This window comes from Myodes glareolus, chromosome 2, assembly GCF_982192425.1.
Source record: "Myodes glareolus chromosome 2, mMyoGla1.1, whole genome shotgun sequence".
Lineage (NCBI taxonomy): Eukaryota > Metazoa > Chordata > Mammalia > Rodentia > Cricetidae > Myodes > Myodes glareolus.
In genome coordinates, this window is record NC_142027.1 from 65674269 (window position 1) to 65691852 (window position 17584).

Sequence of the window (17584 nt, forward strand, 5' to 3'; positions counted from 1 at the left end):
GCTTTGGAGCCTGTCCTGGAACTAGCTCTTGTAGACCAGACTGGCCTCAAACCCATAGAGATCCACCTGTCTCTGCTCCCGAGTGCTGGGATTAAAGGCATGTGCCATCACTGCCCAACTCATGTCTGTATTTTAGATGTGATGTTTTGTGTCTTTGAAACTGAACCCAGTGATAGTATATTGATTTTTCACATCAAAAAGCCCAATCTTGATAAAATTTATATAAAAATAGATAATACATATATTTACAAATATTTTTTTAAAAGTCCATGAGCTCGTGACGTTTGCTCTTTACTTTGTAGTGCTGGGAATTGAACCTTGAGCCCCATGCATGTTAGACAAAGCACTCTACCTGTGAACTACACCCCCGCCCCCCCAGCCTTCAGCAGAAACAAGAGAAGAGCCAGGTCTGCTGAATTATGAATTGCGTTCCTCCCATTTCCCCTTCTCCAGCTTGCTTGTGGTGCCTTTGCCCCTGCAGTGACTGGAGAGCTCAGAGCCCAGGAGACAGAAGGTGCAGATTCAGAAGGCACATGCACCCCGTGGCCTCTCCTGCAGAGCTTTTGAGGTACACTCAGGCGGGTTGTCTTTTTCTCTGGCACCGTTGTATATTTAATAGGCCTTTGTGGGCTGGCCTGGGGACCTAATTGCCATTGATAATGCTCCTTGGAGCTTAGAGTGCACTGTTCCTACAGAAATAAACACATTACCGAGGAAGTCTTAAAACAGATGTGTGGGGTACTTAGGTGGAGTTATGGTTGAGTTCCACATGGATGCCAAGTGCTGACAGCTGGGGACTCAGCCAGTGGGCACTGAGTGACCAGAAAAGGCCCCAGGAAGCATTTCACAGGGAGGGTGGCTTCCAGGCTCTGTGGCTGTTGGGATCCTTGCCTGACTGATGTGTGGTGGGCGCTTATCCCGGGCCCTGGCATATGGGTGATGGAGGAGCATTTGGTGGAAAGAGTGAATGCTGCAGACAGGGAAAGAAACCTCCCAAGACTGAGATGTGAGCAAGACAGGAGAGGGGTCCAGCTGGTGGAAAGTGGAACCAAGAGTCTGGTGGTGGGGAATAAGAATGGAAAAGTGGAAATGTCTGCCAAGCCCGGGACTGGATTCTGTAGGCCACAGAAAGACAGACGAAAGTGGTCTCTTTAACAACACGTAGACAGTGGATAGAGGGGAAACGCTGAGTTGCTTCGCCCAGAACACTTCCTTCTTGCTTTCCTCCTTGTTATCTTTTCAGGTCAAGTGTGATGTGTTGGAAAGAAAGCGGCTTTCAGCCAGCTGATGCTCTGTAACTGCATGGCCTTGGGCCCCATCTTCACTTGTTTATAAAATGGTAATAGTATCCATTATGCTGGGCAGAAGCAATGTGAGAAGCCTGCTGCACAGTGCTCAGCATCAGCGGGAGCCTCAGCATCAGCGGGAGCCTCAGCATCAGTGGGAACCTCAACATCAGCGGGAGCCTCGGTATCGCAGCAAACTGTTGAATACTAGGTGTAGGACATTCGTAGAGCATAGGTCATATGCATTGGTGAGCAGGGGATCATGTGATACGGGTGCCACGTGGTGTGGGACCTGTGCTGCTGGGGTTCTCCCTCAGGGCTTCTTGGTACTTACCCTAGCCTTCTCCCTCTTTTGCTTTACACCTGGGGATTGGTTGGTGCCTACAAAGAGGCTGAGGGGTTAAATCTTCCCCTTCTTTCTGAAAGTCGATCCTCTCTTGGGGCAGAGACACACCAACCAGACCACATTAATCCCTAGAGGGTTTCACCCCAGCTTTGCGGTTTTGTTCTGCAGGGCTGTTCTGTGTGGTTGATTTCGCAACTAAGTACCCAGGTTAGAAACAGCTGCAAGGAGAGGGTAAGTTCCTTTAGGCTGTGTAAACTGCCCAGACCTCTTGCTGCTATATTTTGGGCCCCTCATAGCCTCGCTTGCTGTTCCTCTGTGGTGTCCTGGTCTGTCCCTTCTTTTGGTCCTGTCTTGCAGCATGCTTCCACTAAGTCTGACTGTTTTAGTGAGTGGATTTGTGACAGATCTTACATGCCTGTAGAGGTACATAGGGTTGACCCGCTTGATCCGTGTGCCCTTCCTTCAGGGTGGCGTTAGGTTCTGTGCTAATGTGGTGAGCTAAGCTGGTTCAATACTGTGACCCCAGAGAGGGAGGAGGACCCCAGAGAGGGATGGATCTATGGTCTAAGGTGGGGAGGAGCGCTGTTTTGTAAGAATGGAGGGTGCCTGGATCAGGCGGTGGAGGCGCAGCGGCTGCCCTGAATGTCTAAGCAGCCGAGCTGGCCTTGTTTTCTGCAGTGGCTGTACCACTTGTCCTGTAGCTTACTGCTGCTGCAGCCCGGGAGGAGCCACTGGCTAGGTACCAGCTGGCTTCCTCCTCTCCAAGTAGCTCGGTTTGCATCCCCTTTGGCCACCCTCTGCCACATGCCAGCCTTCCAGCACTTTTTGCTAGCCATTAGCTGTGCAGTTGTGCACTGGGGGGGCTAATGACACTCAGATGGTGTGAGGTTAGAATAGCCTTTTTATATCTTTTTTATTCTCAGAGTCACACTGAGGCCCCAGTTGTATGTGCCGTTTTCAGCTCATTAGAGCTTTCTGGAACAGGGATGGAGCTACCTCTCCTCCAAAGAGTGCCGCCATTCTGCTAGCCCGTCAGCGTCCTGTTTGTCAGCAGATCCTTTAGTCCTTGTTTGTAGTGCTCACAAGGTCCAGGGTGAGAGCAATGAGCTAGGGTTCAAATGTACAAGGTGACTCAGAATCCTTACCCAGAGGGAACGAACCTCCATTGTTAGACCAAGTAGGCAAGGGTCCCTAGGGATGTCCTTTTTTCAAAGGGTCCCATCTTGCTGTTTCCTGGGCAGAATATTGTATGTGTCCATTGAGGAAATGGACCAGCGCCTGCATCCTAAGGGTGTGACAGGAGTTTGGCCATTCAACAGTCACTTCTCTTTTAGAATGGTTATTTCCTTGAAAACTTTTATGAGCTGGGTCCTGTGCTCAGACATTTGAGCTGTACTGATAAATCAGACCAGTGCCACCCTTCCTCCAGTGGCCAAGTCAAATATTAGTGATGTCATTCAGATAGGAGCTGCTGGAAAAGGAAGCAAGAGAACACTTACGATCCCTCCCTCGATGCAGGGCATTGAGGAAAGACTTCCCCGAGACTCCAGGGGTCCTGTTTGTAATCCAGAGTGCCTGGGACTAGAAGGGAAAGCAGAAGTGCCACACATGCTGAGTAAGATGGCCATAACTTATTGGTCATAGATTTGCTGGGCTGCTGAGTTGTGGGAGATCTGGATGGCAGGTTTGAGAGTTTCCATTGTTTAGAGTGGTGGTCCTGTCCTAAACAGCACACGAGGCTATCTGCTTCAGGAGCAAGAAAAGGTGATTTTTGTGGAGTTGGTGACTGTAGTCACTACGGTCATGTGCCACCTCCATTCATAAGTTGAAGAAAGCATTAGTGCATTTACAAGTACGCCGATGTTAACAAAAAATAAGCATGAACCTCTTCTCCACCCAGATTCACAGACTCTCGTACACTGTATCCAATAACGTGTGGGAGGCAGGAGGTTCAAACATTGCTCCAGGATACCAGGGGCTAGAGGTATGATGTAGTCCCTGTATATATAGAGGCACAATGCATAAACAAAGCCCTGGGTTCCATCCTCTTTGCCATGAACAGGCTCCGATTCATAGGTACAGATACATAAAAAAGATTATCCAACGTTTGAACATAAAAAAATGGTTTGTGAACCTTAATTTTTTTCTCTTTTATACTTTTTTAAAAATTCTCATTGTATTTTGTGTGGGTGTTTTGCCTGCATATATCTGAGCACCATGTGCAAAGCCGGAAGAAAGCATTGGCTCCTCTGGACCAGGAATTACAGACAGGTGTGAGCTACCACATGGCTGCTGGGAATTGAACCTTGGTCCTCTGAAAGAGCAGCCAGTGCTCTTAGCCACCAATCTGTGAACTTTTTTTTTTTTTTAACTGTGTAAGAAGTCCCTCTGGAAGCCATCTGCGGGAGAGAGCTCTGTTTATTCTTCAGGACCCATGTTCTGGATTGGAGAGGCTGCAAACGATCTGGCTGTGAATGGGAAGAGAAACCCAGTTGTTCCTGGTTTCTAATTTGGTCTTAAGTATATTACTTTCTAATAACCTCTTTTAAAAATATTTGTTTTTGAGCTTCCCTCCTTATATTCTCTTTTGACCTGGCTTTGTTATTTTAGTGGATCCAATATGGGTTTGTATGGGAATTAGGTTTTCTAACAATTGCCTGGTCCTTGAACCCACAGTAAGAGCTATTGCTGAGTATGCAAATGTGACTCACATCTCAGTTGTCAACTTGACACATCTGGGAAGAAGGAACCACAGTCAAAGAATCTCCTTCATCAGGCTGGCCTGTGGGCATGTAGGGGTGGGGGCACCTTCTTGGTTGCTAATCGATTGAGGAAGGCCCCCACTCACTGTGGGCATGTTGGGGTGGGCAGGCACCTTCTTGGTTGCTAATCGATTGAGGAAGGCCCCACTCACTGTGGGCAGCCCCGTCCCTAGGCAGATGGGTCTGGGCTGTATAAAAGAAGGAGCTGAATGTGAGCTTGGGAGCCAGCCAGTAAAGCAGCATTCTTCTGGTTTCTACATTTTAAGCTCCTGCCCTGCTTGAGTTCCTGCTCAGACTTCTCTCCATGAGGAACCGTGAACTGAAAGTGTAAGATGAAGCGTAAACCCTTTCCTCCCCACATTGTGTTTGGTCAGAGTGTTTTCATCACAGGACCAGAAGGCACACCAGGACAGCGGGGAATGAGTGTGTCGCCCAGAACAGAGTAGCCAAGGCTGGAGACATTAGCAGTGTCCTTCTACAGAGAGAGGTGGACAAAGGGACTGAGTGAGCTCAGAGAGGCCTCGGTGTATATACAGCGGGGGAGAGGATGGCGGGAGAGTTAGGAGACCGGAGGACCACAGAGGCCTAAGGGGCTGTGAGAACCTGATACCCACAGGGTTTGTTGGGTAGGGGACATTGTTGAGCCATCTCAGTGACAGGGACCACATTTCAGAGGGATGAGGACTGGACAGGGAAGTGATGGAAAGTTCTGACTGAATGGGGAGGGGAGTGACATGGGCGTCCTGAGAGAGTGGTTTTGAAAGATGCGTCAGTGGCAGCCTCTCCAGTCAGGCTGTGGCTCTGTGGCTAAAATCTGCTTTAAGAGAAGGTGCTGATTTCTCCAGCAAAGGTTTGGCCAATAAACTTGAACAGTATATCATATATATATATATATATATATATATATATATATATATGTTCATATATATATATGAATATATGCATAAAAAACCAGATTTCTGGGCTGTCAAGACCCGTAAAACAACTGTCTTTAAGAGTAAGGCCCAAAAGTTTGGGTTTATAGGAAGCTAACTGTTGTGGTACTGCTGTGTGTAGCACGTGCCTTTATTCCTAGCTCTCAGGAGGCCCTGGCAAGAGGCAGACAGATCTTTGTGTGTGTTTGTAGTCAGCTTGGTCTACAAAGGGAGTTCCAGGCCAGCCAGAGCTGTGCCACCGGTGAGACCTTGTCTCAAAAAGGGCGGACAAGTGGGATTCAGCTACAAAAATGCTTGAGTCCGTTTCTTGTGGCTGTGACAAAATCCCTGAGGTAATTCGCTTAAGAGAAAGAACGGCTTATTTCCCCTCAGGGTTTCCTGGGTTTGAGTCCATGCTCTCTGGCTCCCATTGCTTGCGGCAGCACCATCTGTACAGGGACAGCCTGTGGAAAAGGCCTGTATACCTTGTGGCAAATGTGGAGCAGAGACAGGAAGGAGCCCGAGTCCCGGTATTCTCTGACTTTGCAATAATATACCGCAGTTGGGAAGGAAGCTTTGTACACTTGGACCTTTGGGGAACATTCCAAATCCAAACTATAGCAGGGAGTGTTAATTTGTGTGGCAGATAGTCGTTTGGCAGGCAAGGTTACTGCTCTCCGCTGACTGGTGTAGCCTGCCATTCTGCCACTGTCTTGAGTTGTACTGCCAGTGTCCTGCCGTGCAACTTGGCCCGAGCACATGAAGTTTTCAATATTCTGTGAAGGACTTCTAGGGAATTGCAGGCATGCAGGTTAGCGGAAGAAGATGGATCAGGCTGTCATGGCTCCTTTCGGTCCGTCACACTCAGTGGCTAGAAGGGAAAGTGAACTTGCTGACCTCCTGGCTCTTTTCCTTAGAGCTTTAGGGAACGGGAGAGAGCGCCAGAGAAGTCTGTGGCCGTGCTCCCATGGCCAGGTGTAGAGAATACGGGAGCTTTGTTCACACCCTGGGCAGACTCTGCACACGCCCTCTCAGGCTTGGCCTGAGGTGAGTCTTTTAACTGAGGCTTTGAGCCTCAGTTTTCATGCCCAGGGCAGTGGCTTACAGCCAGAACACGTGCTCGCCTTTTGGGGGGCATGGTGGAGGTACTGAGGGTTGAACCCAGGGCCTCACACAGGCTAGACGTAGAGTGCTCTGTCACCCAACACAGACTGCAGATATGTTTCTCCGAATGCTTAGTCTCGCCACCTCTCAGACGCTCTGATCTTCCTGTTTCATGTCATTTGAAAAAGATGCTTGATTGATTTCATGACTGCTGCTGAGTGGAGACTGGAAGGCTGGAAAGGTGGCTTTAGACTTGGTGTCAGAGGACAGAATATGTGGTAATGCATGTGAAAACATGGCTGTGGGCTGTGGGCCGGGGGCACCTGAGTTGCTTTTTTTCTTATCAATTAGTGAAGCTTTGAGGCATGATTGGGTTTCCAGAGTGGGACTTCACCTCCTCCTCCCCTGCTTCTCCTCTCCATGCACCCCCCCCCTCCCAATTCAGTGTATTCTACCAGTTCATCCTCGTTAGCAGGCCTGGCACGCTGGGCTGGCAGTCACCCAAAGCCCTCTTGGCCCTAGAAGAGGTTTTCCGAACCATTAAAAGCCTCAGGGACGTACGTCTTGGTTAAATGCACCGCAGTTGCAATTTCAGGCTAAGCAAACCTGTTTTTCTAGGCTCCTGGATCAATTGTCCTGCCCCTGACTTGTCCCTTGTTGACAGGCACACTTGTGCTGTGTGGAAAACAGGGAGAAACTGTGCTGTGCTGTCCTTCGTAAGGAGTGATTTCTCCAAGGAGGCAAAACAGGCTGAGAATTCTTAGCAGAGATGATGGGATCAGGTGTGTTTTGGATTTCAGGGTTTTTTTTTAATGTTTTCATATACATAATGAGATCTTGGAGATGGATTCCATGTCTGAAGATGATTTCCCTTTCAAATGCATCCTGTATGTGTCACCTGAAGGTAATTTTATGGATTTTTTTCTTTTGTTTTCCCTTTTTTTTTTTTTTTTTTTTAGCATACCTACATTTGCACTGGGGCACATCAGGTGTCATCGGGTGAGGGACTGTTCACTTATCACGTTGATACTCGGAAAGTTTTGTGTTTGGATCCAGGCACGGTGGCACGGATCTGTAACCCCAGTGCTTGGGAGGCTGATTAAGGAGGATCAAGACAAGCCTGTGCTATGTAGACCTTGTTTCAGATTGTCAGCTTCCAGATGGCCAACCTGTTTGAGAACATAGCTAGCTTTTTGTGTGCACAGGACAAGGAGTAACTGACTACCTTTGTTCCACTCCGTGTGCTAGGGTCCTTCGAACTTGTGTCTGAACCAGAGATCACTTACTTGCTGTGTAACCCTGAGCAAACCTTAGTGCTGGGAACCCCCTAAAGGCCCACATAGAGGTCAGAAGAGACCTTGGGCTCCCTGGAACTGGAGTTGAAGATGGTTATGAGCCCCACTCTGTGAGTGCTGGGAATCGAACCTGGGTCTTCTGCAAGAGCAGCAAGGGCTCTTAACTAGCCATCTCTTTAGCTCTTATCTCACCGTTGTCTCTGCTTCCCTCCACACCCCCCACCCCCGCCCTGCCTGTGCTTGTGTTGTTGCCCCCTCCCCCATTCGGGGACTCTTGACACTTAACCCTGCTGGATAAACAATGACATCAGAAATTGGTGGTGTGATCCCCAAACTTACTCTATGGTTCGACCTTCCTTCCTGGTTTAAGAGCAGTGCTCTGCCGTGCGGTTGAAGACAGATGCTTATGATTCGTCCTTTGAAGGAGCATAAGTTATTTATTTAAAAATTCGGGTTATTTTGTATACCTGCCTCATCAAACCCATGTTATAAGAATTTGTTAGATATTGCCGGGCGATGGTGGTACACGCTTTTAATCCCAGCACTCGGGAAGCAGAGGCAGGTAGGTCTCTGTGACTTCAAGGCCGGCTTGTTCTACAGAGAGAGTTTCAGGACAAGCACCAAAGCCACACAGAGAAACCCTGTCCCAAAAAACCAAAATAAATAAATAAATAAATAAATAGATTAAATAAAATAAAAAGAAAGAGAAAAGAAAGAAAAAGACTTTTCTAGGTATGTGTTACATGCAGGATATTTTTCAATTTTTCTTTTTCTTCATGGTGACTGTGAATTGAACCCAGGGCCTTGTGCATGCTGGGCAAGTGTTCCACCACAGAGCCACACATCCCCAGTCCAGTGTTTTTCAAATTCTATATACGAGTTCCTGTAAAGGAAACAAACAAACCCCAAAACTGAAAACAAAAACCAACCAACCTCCCCACAAATGTAACAAAATAGAACACCTGTGGTTCCTGAAGTGGTGGAACAGCCAGCCAGTAGTGCAGGGGCAGGAAGGAAGGGCAGGTGAGCGCTGGCTGTGTGTGGAAACGCTGGTATTGCCATAGCAGAGCAGGCTGGGCCAGAAGGCCTTTGAGCCATCTCTTAGAGCCGTCTGTTTTTCCTTTCTTTTACTGGGCAGGTTGATTCCATTTATTTATTTATTTTGCTGGTGGCTAGGGCTTCTTTCTGCAGTGCTGGGGATTGAATTCAGGGCTCACATATTAAGTAGATTCTTTACCACTGAACTACATTCACAGCCTCAGCCAGTGTTTGTTGCTTTTGTTTGGTATGTGCACGAGTGTGTGTGTGTGTGTGTGTGTCTGTGTGTGTGTGTCTGTATGTGTTAGAATGTGTATACTCATGTGTGTGTGGGTGTGAATGCATGTGTATGGCAGCCAGAGGTTGGTGTTGAGTGTCTTTCTCAGTATATCTTGTATATTGAGGTAGGGTCTTGCCTGAACCCAGAGCTCACTGATTGGCTAGTCTGTCTAGCCATCTTACTCCTGGGATCAAATCTCTCCTCCAGAATGCTGGGGTTATAGACAGCTGCACATCTGCCTGGCGTTTCCACGGGAGCTGGGGACCTGAACTCCTGTCTCCACCCTTGCTCAAGTGTTTTGCCATTGAGTGATTTCCCTCACCCCCAGCATGAACCTTCCTGTTTTTCTGTCTCTCAAGTGGAAGTAGTGCCAGCCGTACAGGAGAGCTGCATGAAAAATGAATATAGTGGGTTTTTTCTCCTAGGCCCTCTATTCGATCCCATTTAGACTCTTCCCCTACATGGACAGAGTATATATTATGATGTTCCTTGCTCCCTAAATGCTTCAGAGCAGTCATGTGACCCAGCGGTGTTTCAGTCCTGTTGAGCTACGTTTCCCAGAATTAACTAGTTCCTGTCATTAAGCAATGCATGACTGTATTTCCTAAAACACAGGAATATTATCTCACCTAACACAATGCAATGATCAAAGTCAGGAAATGAGAGCGGATGGCCCTTAGTGGCCACTGGGGAACAGGTCCAAGAACCTTGCTGTTATGTAACTCCACGAGTGTTCAGAGTCCTTAGAATAGCGCAGGGTTTCACACGTATGTAATCCTTCTGTGTTTGTAATCCCTCTGAGTCATCTCTGGCTTACGATGCCTGCTCGGTGTATGCTGCATTATGATACGTGAACATCAAGCTGCTGCTGGGGCTGTGGCGAGAACAATCGCCATGAGTCGGTACAGGTCAGTTCTCGGGAATGCTTTCAATTTGAAGTTGATGGAATCTGCAGGTGTGTCAGCTGCAGGTTTGTAGGGCCAACTCCAGGGCCCAGGCTCGACCCAGCGTGCCCAATTGTCCTTTAGCTCTCTTTGTCCTAGGGTGACTTCTCACTTGTTTTTTTATGACCTTGGCATTTTTTTTTGAAGCATTTTGTACAGCTTGAGATTTTTATTTGTTCATTTGTTTTTAAGTTTTAAAATAACTTTTAAAATTACATTTATTTATTTGGTGTGTGTGTGTGCATATATGTGCATGTGTGCATGAATGCTTGTGTATGTGCCATGCGTGCTTGTTGGGGTGAGAGGAAAACTCATGACAGTTTATTCTCTTCTTCCTCCATGTGCTGAATATTGGACTTGGATCATCAGGCTTGGCAGCAAACTCCTTTACCCACTGAACCATCTTGCTGACCCTGTTTTTTTCTTCTGTTTCGACAGGATCTTGCTGTGCTGTCTAACTCCCGTTAAACCTCCTGCTTTAGCCTCCTGAGTGGTGGGATTACAGAAGTGAGCCAGCATCCCCAAGCTACAGTTTGAGTGCTGGTGTTTCCATTCAGCATGTGATAGCAGGGGGGGCCATGGTCTCACTTTGCCCCATCCCTGGTGCTGTTAATGCTGCTCCTTTGCTTAACTCAGGAACTTCCACGTCTCGCCACTGTAAAGTTGAACTTCTTCACTGGGAGACTCTTTGAGAGGTCTTTCCATAATGTAGCCAAACGGTGGTCATTTTTTTTTTCTTTAAAAATTGAAATCAAACTTTCTTGCTATGTTGAACTATAAAATAGAGAAAGAGGCATGCAGTTGTGCAGGGGCAGTCGTAGGTGCCTTTTGTTCCCTGCCGGTCTTTTCTGAGCATCATTTTGTTTGCTTATAGCTGTGGTCATGCCATGAGTGTTTCGTTTATTTTATTTATTTTAACTTAACCTCTAGGCCAATGTTTTTGCTTTGTCCCTTCATTCCTCTGTGCCATTGTGTGCAGCCATTCCCCTACTGTGGGGTGTTTGGGTTGTTTGCCTGGACTTGACTCTGGTTGTTGGGGCTGTGTGAGTCATGTCTGTGCCAGAAAGCTCGCTCATCCCCTCAGGACAGCTCCTCAGAAGTGGATCCACCGAGTCAAAGGGCACAAACACTCTCAAGAGACCCGCTACCTCATGCCAAGCAGCTTGCCAGAAAAATTGGATGTGTTAGGCTCCTGCCAGCCCCGAAACAGTCAGGTTCTATATTTTAAGGCTGGGCTAATGGCGTCCCAGTCTTTTTCTCTCTCTTTCAACTGTGGCCCACCAGCAAAGGGTTGTGTGATTAATATCCTGTGTTGTGAGTTATGAAAGCAGGGTACTTATTTCCAAAAATAAATCACAGTGCCAGGGAGTGCATTACTTTTCTCAGGCGGCACAGCGTTCAGCATCAGACTGAGCTCTGATGTCACGTGTCTCGGGAAGATGCTTCAGAACGAGGGGCGACCTGAGATCACGGGTGAAGACTTGGGGTGTTTAACCTGGGGTCTCTAGAGGGGATGATGGGCTTCAGCATGTGATGGTTGTAGCTAACCCGGGAGGGGAGGAGCTCAAACCTCCCATGATTGGCATTGTTCAGGGTGACACAGGCAGGCCAGGGGACGTGGACTTCCCAGAGGGTGTTCGTGTGGTGAGATCCCACAGTCGTCTTCTGTCTCACCCATCTTGTCTGGACCCTTATAAGGGATGAGCTGGCCTCCTGAAGAGTAAAGGGCCAGAGGGGGGAACTGGAGAGGTCCCAGCTGGTAGTTACCTTTGAAGGGTGCTGACCTGATCAGAAACGCCCAGTGAAGGTGCCAGTGGTCAGGAAAGGCACAATATGTGAATCCCTCTACAGTCCCTCTCCTGCCTTCCTCAGAAGCTGTCCGTCTGAAGTGGGGTGCAAGGTCTGGTATTTCAGGTGCCTTCTTGTTGAAGCTGCTGTTTGATTGGGTACTCAGACCTATGTGTGTGCTTATCAGAAGGTCTAGATTGGTAGGACCTCAAGAAGACCATTTATTCCGCTCGTGTTGAAGTCTGGAGAGGGATAGCCCTCTGTTGTATGAGGGAACCTTCTCGGCAAGGCTGTTAGAGTTCCAGCCACCTTATATAACTGCGGCTGGCTGATTTAAGATGACTCCTTCCAAGGCAGGCATAGTGGTGTGTGAGTTCGAGGCTGGCCAGAGCCTGATCGACGTAGAGAGACGCTGTCTCAAAGCAAACGCCTCCTGTCAGATACCTGCTAAGGGTTGTTTTTAATAGTTACCACATAACTTAATCTTACATTCCACAGTCTGGGGTTTAACCAGGTGGTCCTGTTTGGTGCCAGGGAGTCTTTGAGACGAGGCTTTCATTGCAGTGACCACAGCACAAGGAAGCCAGCCACTTCTTCAGAAGGCAGTTTTGCCTCTAGGTAGTCACAGTATTAGGTGTATCTAATGCTACCATTGGAAAGAACTTTGGAAAAAGCTTTAACCCCTTCCGTTTGCAGAGATAGAAGCAGACTTTGAAGAGCGGTGACCTCTGTGCCCATGGTCACTCAGCCAGTAACTGACAAGGTCGGTACCAGCTTGACTTTGTGACTCCTGCTGCTCCCAGATCTGGGCCCTGAGTGCTCCCAGATCTGGGCCCTGAGTGCTCCCAGATCTGGGCCCTGAGTGCTCCCAGATCTGGGCCCTGAGTGCTCAGCCAGCCCGTTCGTCCGACATCCAGTTAAAACCCTTGTCTGTTTTTACCCCTCAGTCCCTTTACCACCAGGTTCTTCAGTGTCTAGACTTCCAGAGTCTGACATTTCAAAGCTATTTTGAGCAAAATGTGGGTTAAACTAAATTAAGCTGCTTTCTTCACGGCTCCCAACACAAGAAGGGACTCTTCACTCAGGTGACAGAGGAAAAAGGCTTGGGTCCCACCTCCATCCTTCCTCCTAAATGTTAAACTTCGGTCCCCAGATCTTCCTTCCTTCTTCTGCAAGCCACTTTTACATAATAGACTGTCTCTGGCTCTGGGACTTGCGGAGCATAGTGAGCCTGCAGTGACAGCCGCTACCAGCTGCAGGGAATGGGGAGAATGCTGGCACGTGCCCTGGAGACAGCATTGTTTTTTTAAGGTGGCGGAGGGGGTGTGATGGCACGAGGACTCTTGTCCCTGGTTATTTTCCAGGTGTGTAGGACGGTGGCACTGCCGGATGGCTCAGTGGAGTGAAAGGGGTTTTGTGTGTGCTGTAGGAGTTGACACTAGGCAGGGCAAAGTGGAAAGGGAGTTTTGGCATCTCACACACAGGCCCTGCTGGGAACAAGTCAAGGGTGACCACATCATGTAGAATGTCTCTACCCTTGGTCCCAAGAACCCTGGTCAGTCCTGTGATCCCCTGGACTTGAAGGAAGCAGAGTGTCAGACCAAACTTCTGCTCAGCCATCCTGGCCCTTAGTTCTGTTGCTGGGAAGTGGCCTCTTTTCTCTGTGACTGGTTAGGCCAGGATCCTGAGGGGTGAAAGGGGCTCCCACTCAGGGCAGGTGTAATGAGCAAGATGAAGCCCTGGCCCTGCAGCTCGTCTATTTCCTGTCCTTGGTCACTTAACTGTTGGTCCTCCTCCCTCATCTGCAGAAGGACACAAGTACCCACCGGCTGGGTTTACCCTGTCGGTAAACTAGTCACCACGCACACCAACCTGGCAGGGTTCTAAACGTGCTGTGTGACCTTTGCAGTAGGTCACTGTGCAGATGGCAAAAGACGCCAGGTTTTCTGGTGCTGAATGTGCGTACGTGTGCATGCCTTCCTGCCTGGACCTGTGACTCTGCCTGATTGCAGACGAGGCCTCCGGGAGGAAGAGGTGGTCCCCGGTGTCTGTTGCCCTTGCTCATTAATAGTACTCAGCGGCAATTAGCAGTTGTTATGCGCTTCTGTCTGCCAAGTATCGCATTAGGTTCATGTCCCCCTCCTCCCTCATTTAATCTCGAGCCAAGCCACCAGGTGAGCATGGATATTATCCTCTCAACTTCTAGGTCAAGAGATGACACTCAGAGGTCTAGCAACAAGCCTGGGGTCTTGTAAATGGTGGCAACTGGATTCGTGCCATGTCTGTCTGACCCCAGAGTCACCGCTCTTTCCAGGGTGTCTGAAAGTGGCAGAGGGAGCGGGGGTGGGGTGGAGGACAAGCCTAGGAACGGATGGACTGTGTGGCGGGAGATAAGCAGCCGCGTAGATGGGAGAGCCACTCGGAGATGTAGCAGATGGAGAAGGGATTCGGTCCCTTGCAGTTGTCCCAGCTATGCTAGGATGAGGTATTAGAGGGGCCTGAAGAAAGCCTTGCATTCTGGTGAAGGGGATTGGTGGTGGTAGAAGGGGACCGGTCACTGGGATAGGGTGCTTCTCTGGTGGGATGGGGTGATACTTTTCTGGTACAAGAAGAATCTGGCAGTGGAGGGGAGGCTCCTCTGTAGTAGAAAAGGGAAACACTGATCTCTACCAGGAAATCCTTTGGGGTCTCAGCCCAGTAGGAGATGGGCAGAGTGAGTGGTGAGTGCTATTCGAGAATGCTTGGCTGCCAGTGTGAAGGCCCACCAAGCATAGGAACTATGTCAGGACTGGCTGGGAAGCAACTGGCTTTGGGGGCACTCCAATGCCACCTTTTCCTCCCTGGGGCACAGCAGAGGAGCTGATAATCTGTGGGCCATTAAAGCTGTGATTGTGGCTGTAGATACTGTTGTCAGGCGTGCTTGTGGGTTGTGATTGGTCTGCTGTTGGCTCTGGGCAAGGCAGTGCAGACTCACTCCAGCTTCTGGTCAAGGAAAGGAAGGAGCCTGCTGGAAATGTTAATGGAGGGAGCAGAGGAGAAAATGGAATGTTCAGGCAGGGCTCACGGGGTGGGGAGGGGTCTTTCCTCCTGGCTGCTTCTGTAGGTGCCTATGAGGGTGAAGTCTTGGGACTCACACAGGCCTTTTATCCCTTTCTCCTTAGTAGTCTTGGCTTTGGCCTCACTATTGTCTGGCCATTCTGATTGGGTTTCCTATCTCTTTTAGGCTCTCAAATCCCGCCTCTTGGCAAAGTCCACATCTTCTGTGCTCACAGACCCCTGAAGGCTCCCTGTCTGCTGTGGGGACCCTCTAACCTGTTTGCTGACTCTTGCTACCCAGCTCCTGCACTGGGTGTAATTGCTCAGTACCCTGGTTTGTAGTCTCACCCCCCCCCCCCCAATGCTCCCAGATGTCGCCAGCAGCCTTTCCCCACACAGCCCTGCCTGCCTATCTGCCTCACCCGGGGGCTGCTCTTTTAACTCTGCCCTTCTTCCTGGGCTGGGCTCCTCCTTGTCCCTTCTCTGGCTCCAGACCATGGAGACTTCAGTTGCTTCACGGCTCATCCTCTAGTTTGGAGGACATGTGTTGCTCATGGGTGCTTTTTCACATGTCTGTTGGCTACAACCCCAGAAATCCTAGCCCACTGCCATCTTCTTCAGTCCAAGAAAGAAGCTGCCTTCTACTGCTGGTCCATCTCCCGTGTTGGGCTGCGTTCCATCCTTGGAGGTGGAGCATCCCGTTTAGACTTTTATTCCCTCCCCACTTGCTATGAGTAGTCGTTGGAGGTGGCTGCATGGACTTTTTTCTCTTACCTGGTCAGTCACCCAGCTGGTCACCCTGTCCTGCCAATCCTAAGGTTCCAAGTAGATGAGTCTATCGTCTCTCCTCACACTCTTTCTGACCACTGTCAAGTTCTAGGCCTGCAGGGAACCAACTGCCTTCATCAGTCTCATCCTGGACACCCATTGTGCTGGGGTCTCCCTGGATTTCATGGCCCTTTCTGGGCCTCTTACCTCTTAAAGCCACCAAGGACTCACTTTGTGACATGTTCTCTGAGGGTTGGTGTCAGTAGGATGTCATGTTTATTAAGCTTTATAAAGAGCAGTTAGGGCATCTTGCTCTCCAGAGCTCTTAATCTTAAGTAGGGGTGAGGACCCAGTAAGACTGACTAGGCAAGACAGACCCTTCACAGGGACTTCTGTGTAGCCTTGTGTAAGGGAGGCCCCGTGCCAGCCCTAGTTTCTCCTTGTGTGATGGATTTTGGGCAAAGTCAATTTGTTCAGGATATTTCCAGAGAAGCTTAGTGCTACTGTGTCAGTAAACATTGGGCCATAGGCTTTAGTGGGTAGCTGGAAAGTGGTGTGTTTATTATCAGGTGGTTCTTGGTTGCATGACCTAAGGGACTGTTTGGATTTATATAAAGGAAGCCAGGGTTTGTGGGAGATTCGGATTCCTACGGTTTCAACGATGGGCACTGTGTTCCTGAGGCTAGTAGCACTTTGGCTGCCTGGCAGGTGCAAGCCAGCCTAGAGTAGTTGATCTAGGGGTGAGGGTACCAAGTCACTGTCTAGTTGTTGCCTCATTTGTTGTTGCGTGCACTGAACCGTGCACTTGCAGTGTTCAGGGCATAAGCCCCCGTGGAGCAGTGGGGTGACGCGCGGCGGTCAGCCGTGAAGGACGGTTCCTGTGAGCTTTGAAGATGGTCTGTACAAATCACTGGGTCCTCAGGCTGTCAAGAAACCTGACTCCTGGGAAGTTTTACTCTGGGGAGAAGGAACCCCGATTCTGGTGGCAGATTCCATTAGAAATCGCTAGGGTATTGGGCACGTTTCTCTCTTCCCTCTGTTGAGCTGGCCATGAGTGTTATGTTAGCAAATGCTCTTTAGGGTGTCTTAGGATTTGTAAAGCGTATTCGAGAAGTTATCCCATCTGTCAGAGCCATGCCACCAGGGAGGCATTCATTATTACCCCTGTGACACAAGCGAGTCACAGAGCCTCTGAAAGGGTGAATGCTGTTGCTGGGCACCTCAGCTTTTGCGGGGCAAAGCATAGACACAGCTCAAGACATTGGGCTATGAGGAGGAGATGGTGTGACTGGCGTGGGACACATCAGAAATTTAGATGACTTGTTTGTATGTTCCTGGAAGATATTCAAACTCCTCTCCGTGTGGAAGAGGATAGCTTGTGGTCTCCAGTTGCCTCTGCATCCATGGTTTTGCTCCATGACCTCCATCCTTGTTGCTGGTTGCTTTGAAGCTTGTCGTAGTCAGTGTTCAGGAAAAATTAAATGTTTTCCTTTATAAAAGTTGCTGTAAAGAGACACCATGACCACTGATCAGCAAACAACAGGAAGAGAATGAGACACTGAGTCTGACTTGAACTTCTGACACCTTAAGGTTTGCCCCCAGTGACACAATTCCTCCAGCAAGACCACCCCTACTCCAACAAGACCATATCTCCTATTCCCTGTTAAGTAGTGTCATTCCCTAATGACCAAGCATTTAAACATATAAATCTATGGGGGCTATCCCTTTGCAAACCACCACACCTGCTGATGGGGGCCTGGGCCCACTACTCACTATCAGCATGGAAACTCCTTTTGCCTCTCTCTGGTGCTGGGACCTTAGTTTCCTAGTTTTTGTGACACTCATCCTTCCTTCCTTCCTTTTTTTTCCTTTTTTTTTCTTTTTGTCTTGGAAGAGCATGTATTCCCACGACTTTCTGAGAAAGAGTGTGCTGATGGTACACTTCGCACATCTGAGATATCTTCAGCTGGTGTGAATAACTCTATGATTGGCAGGTCGTGTGGCTGGGTGCACAGTGATGCTC

At 49.0% G+C, this 17584-nt stretch overlaps 1 protein-coding gene across 3 annotated transcripts in view; it reads left to right on the forward strand.

Moving 5' to 3' along the window:
* Pdia5 (protein disulfide isomerase family A member 5) overlaps positions 1 to 17584 on the forward strand; it is an 88807-nt gene that overhangs the window by 4158 nt on the left and 67065 nt on the right. Inside the window, exon 1 of one of the 3 annotated variants that reach the window (XM_087901099.1) lies at positions 7260 to 7316. The exons of 1 other annotated variant lie outside the window; for it this stretch is intronic. In XM_087901099.1, the coding sequence (XP_087757225.1) occupies positions 7275 to 7316 (42 nt within the window). In that variant the 5' untranslated portion in view covers positions 7260 to 7274. Of the gene's footprint in view, positions 1 to 7259; positions 7317 to 12452; positions 12521 to 17584 lie in introns of those variants that run through there. One more of the 3 variants, XM_087901100.1, reaches the window with a different exon arrangement.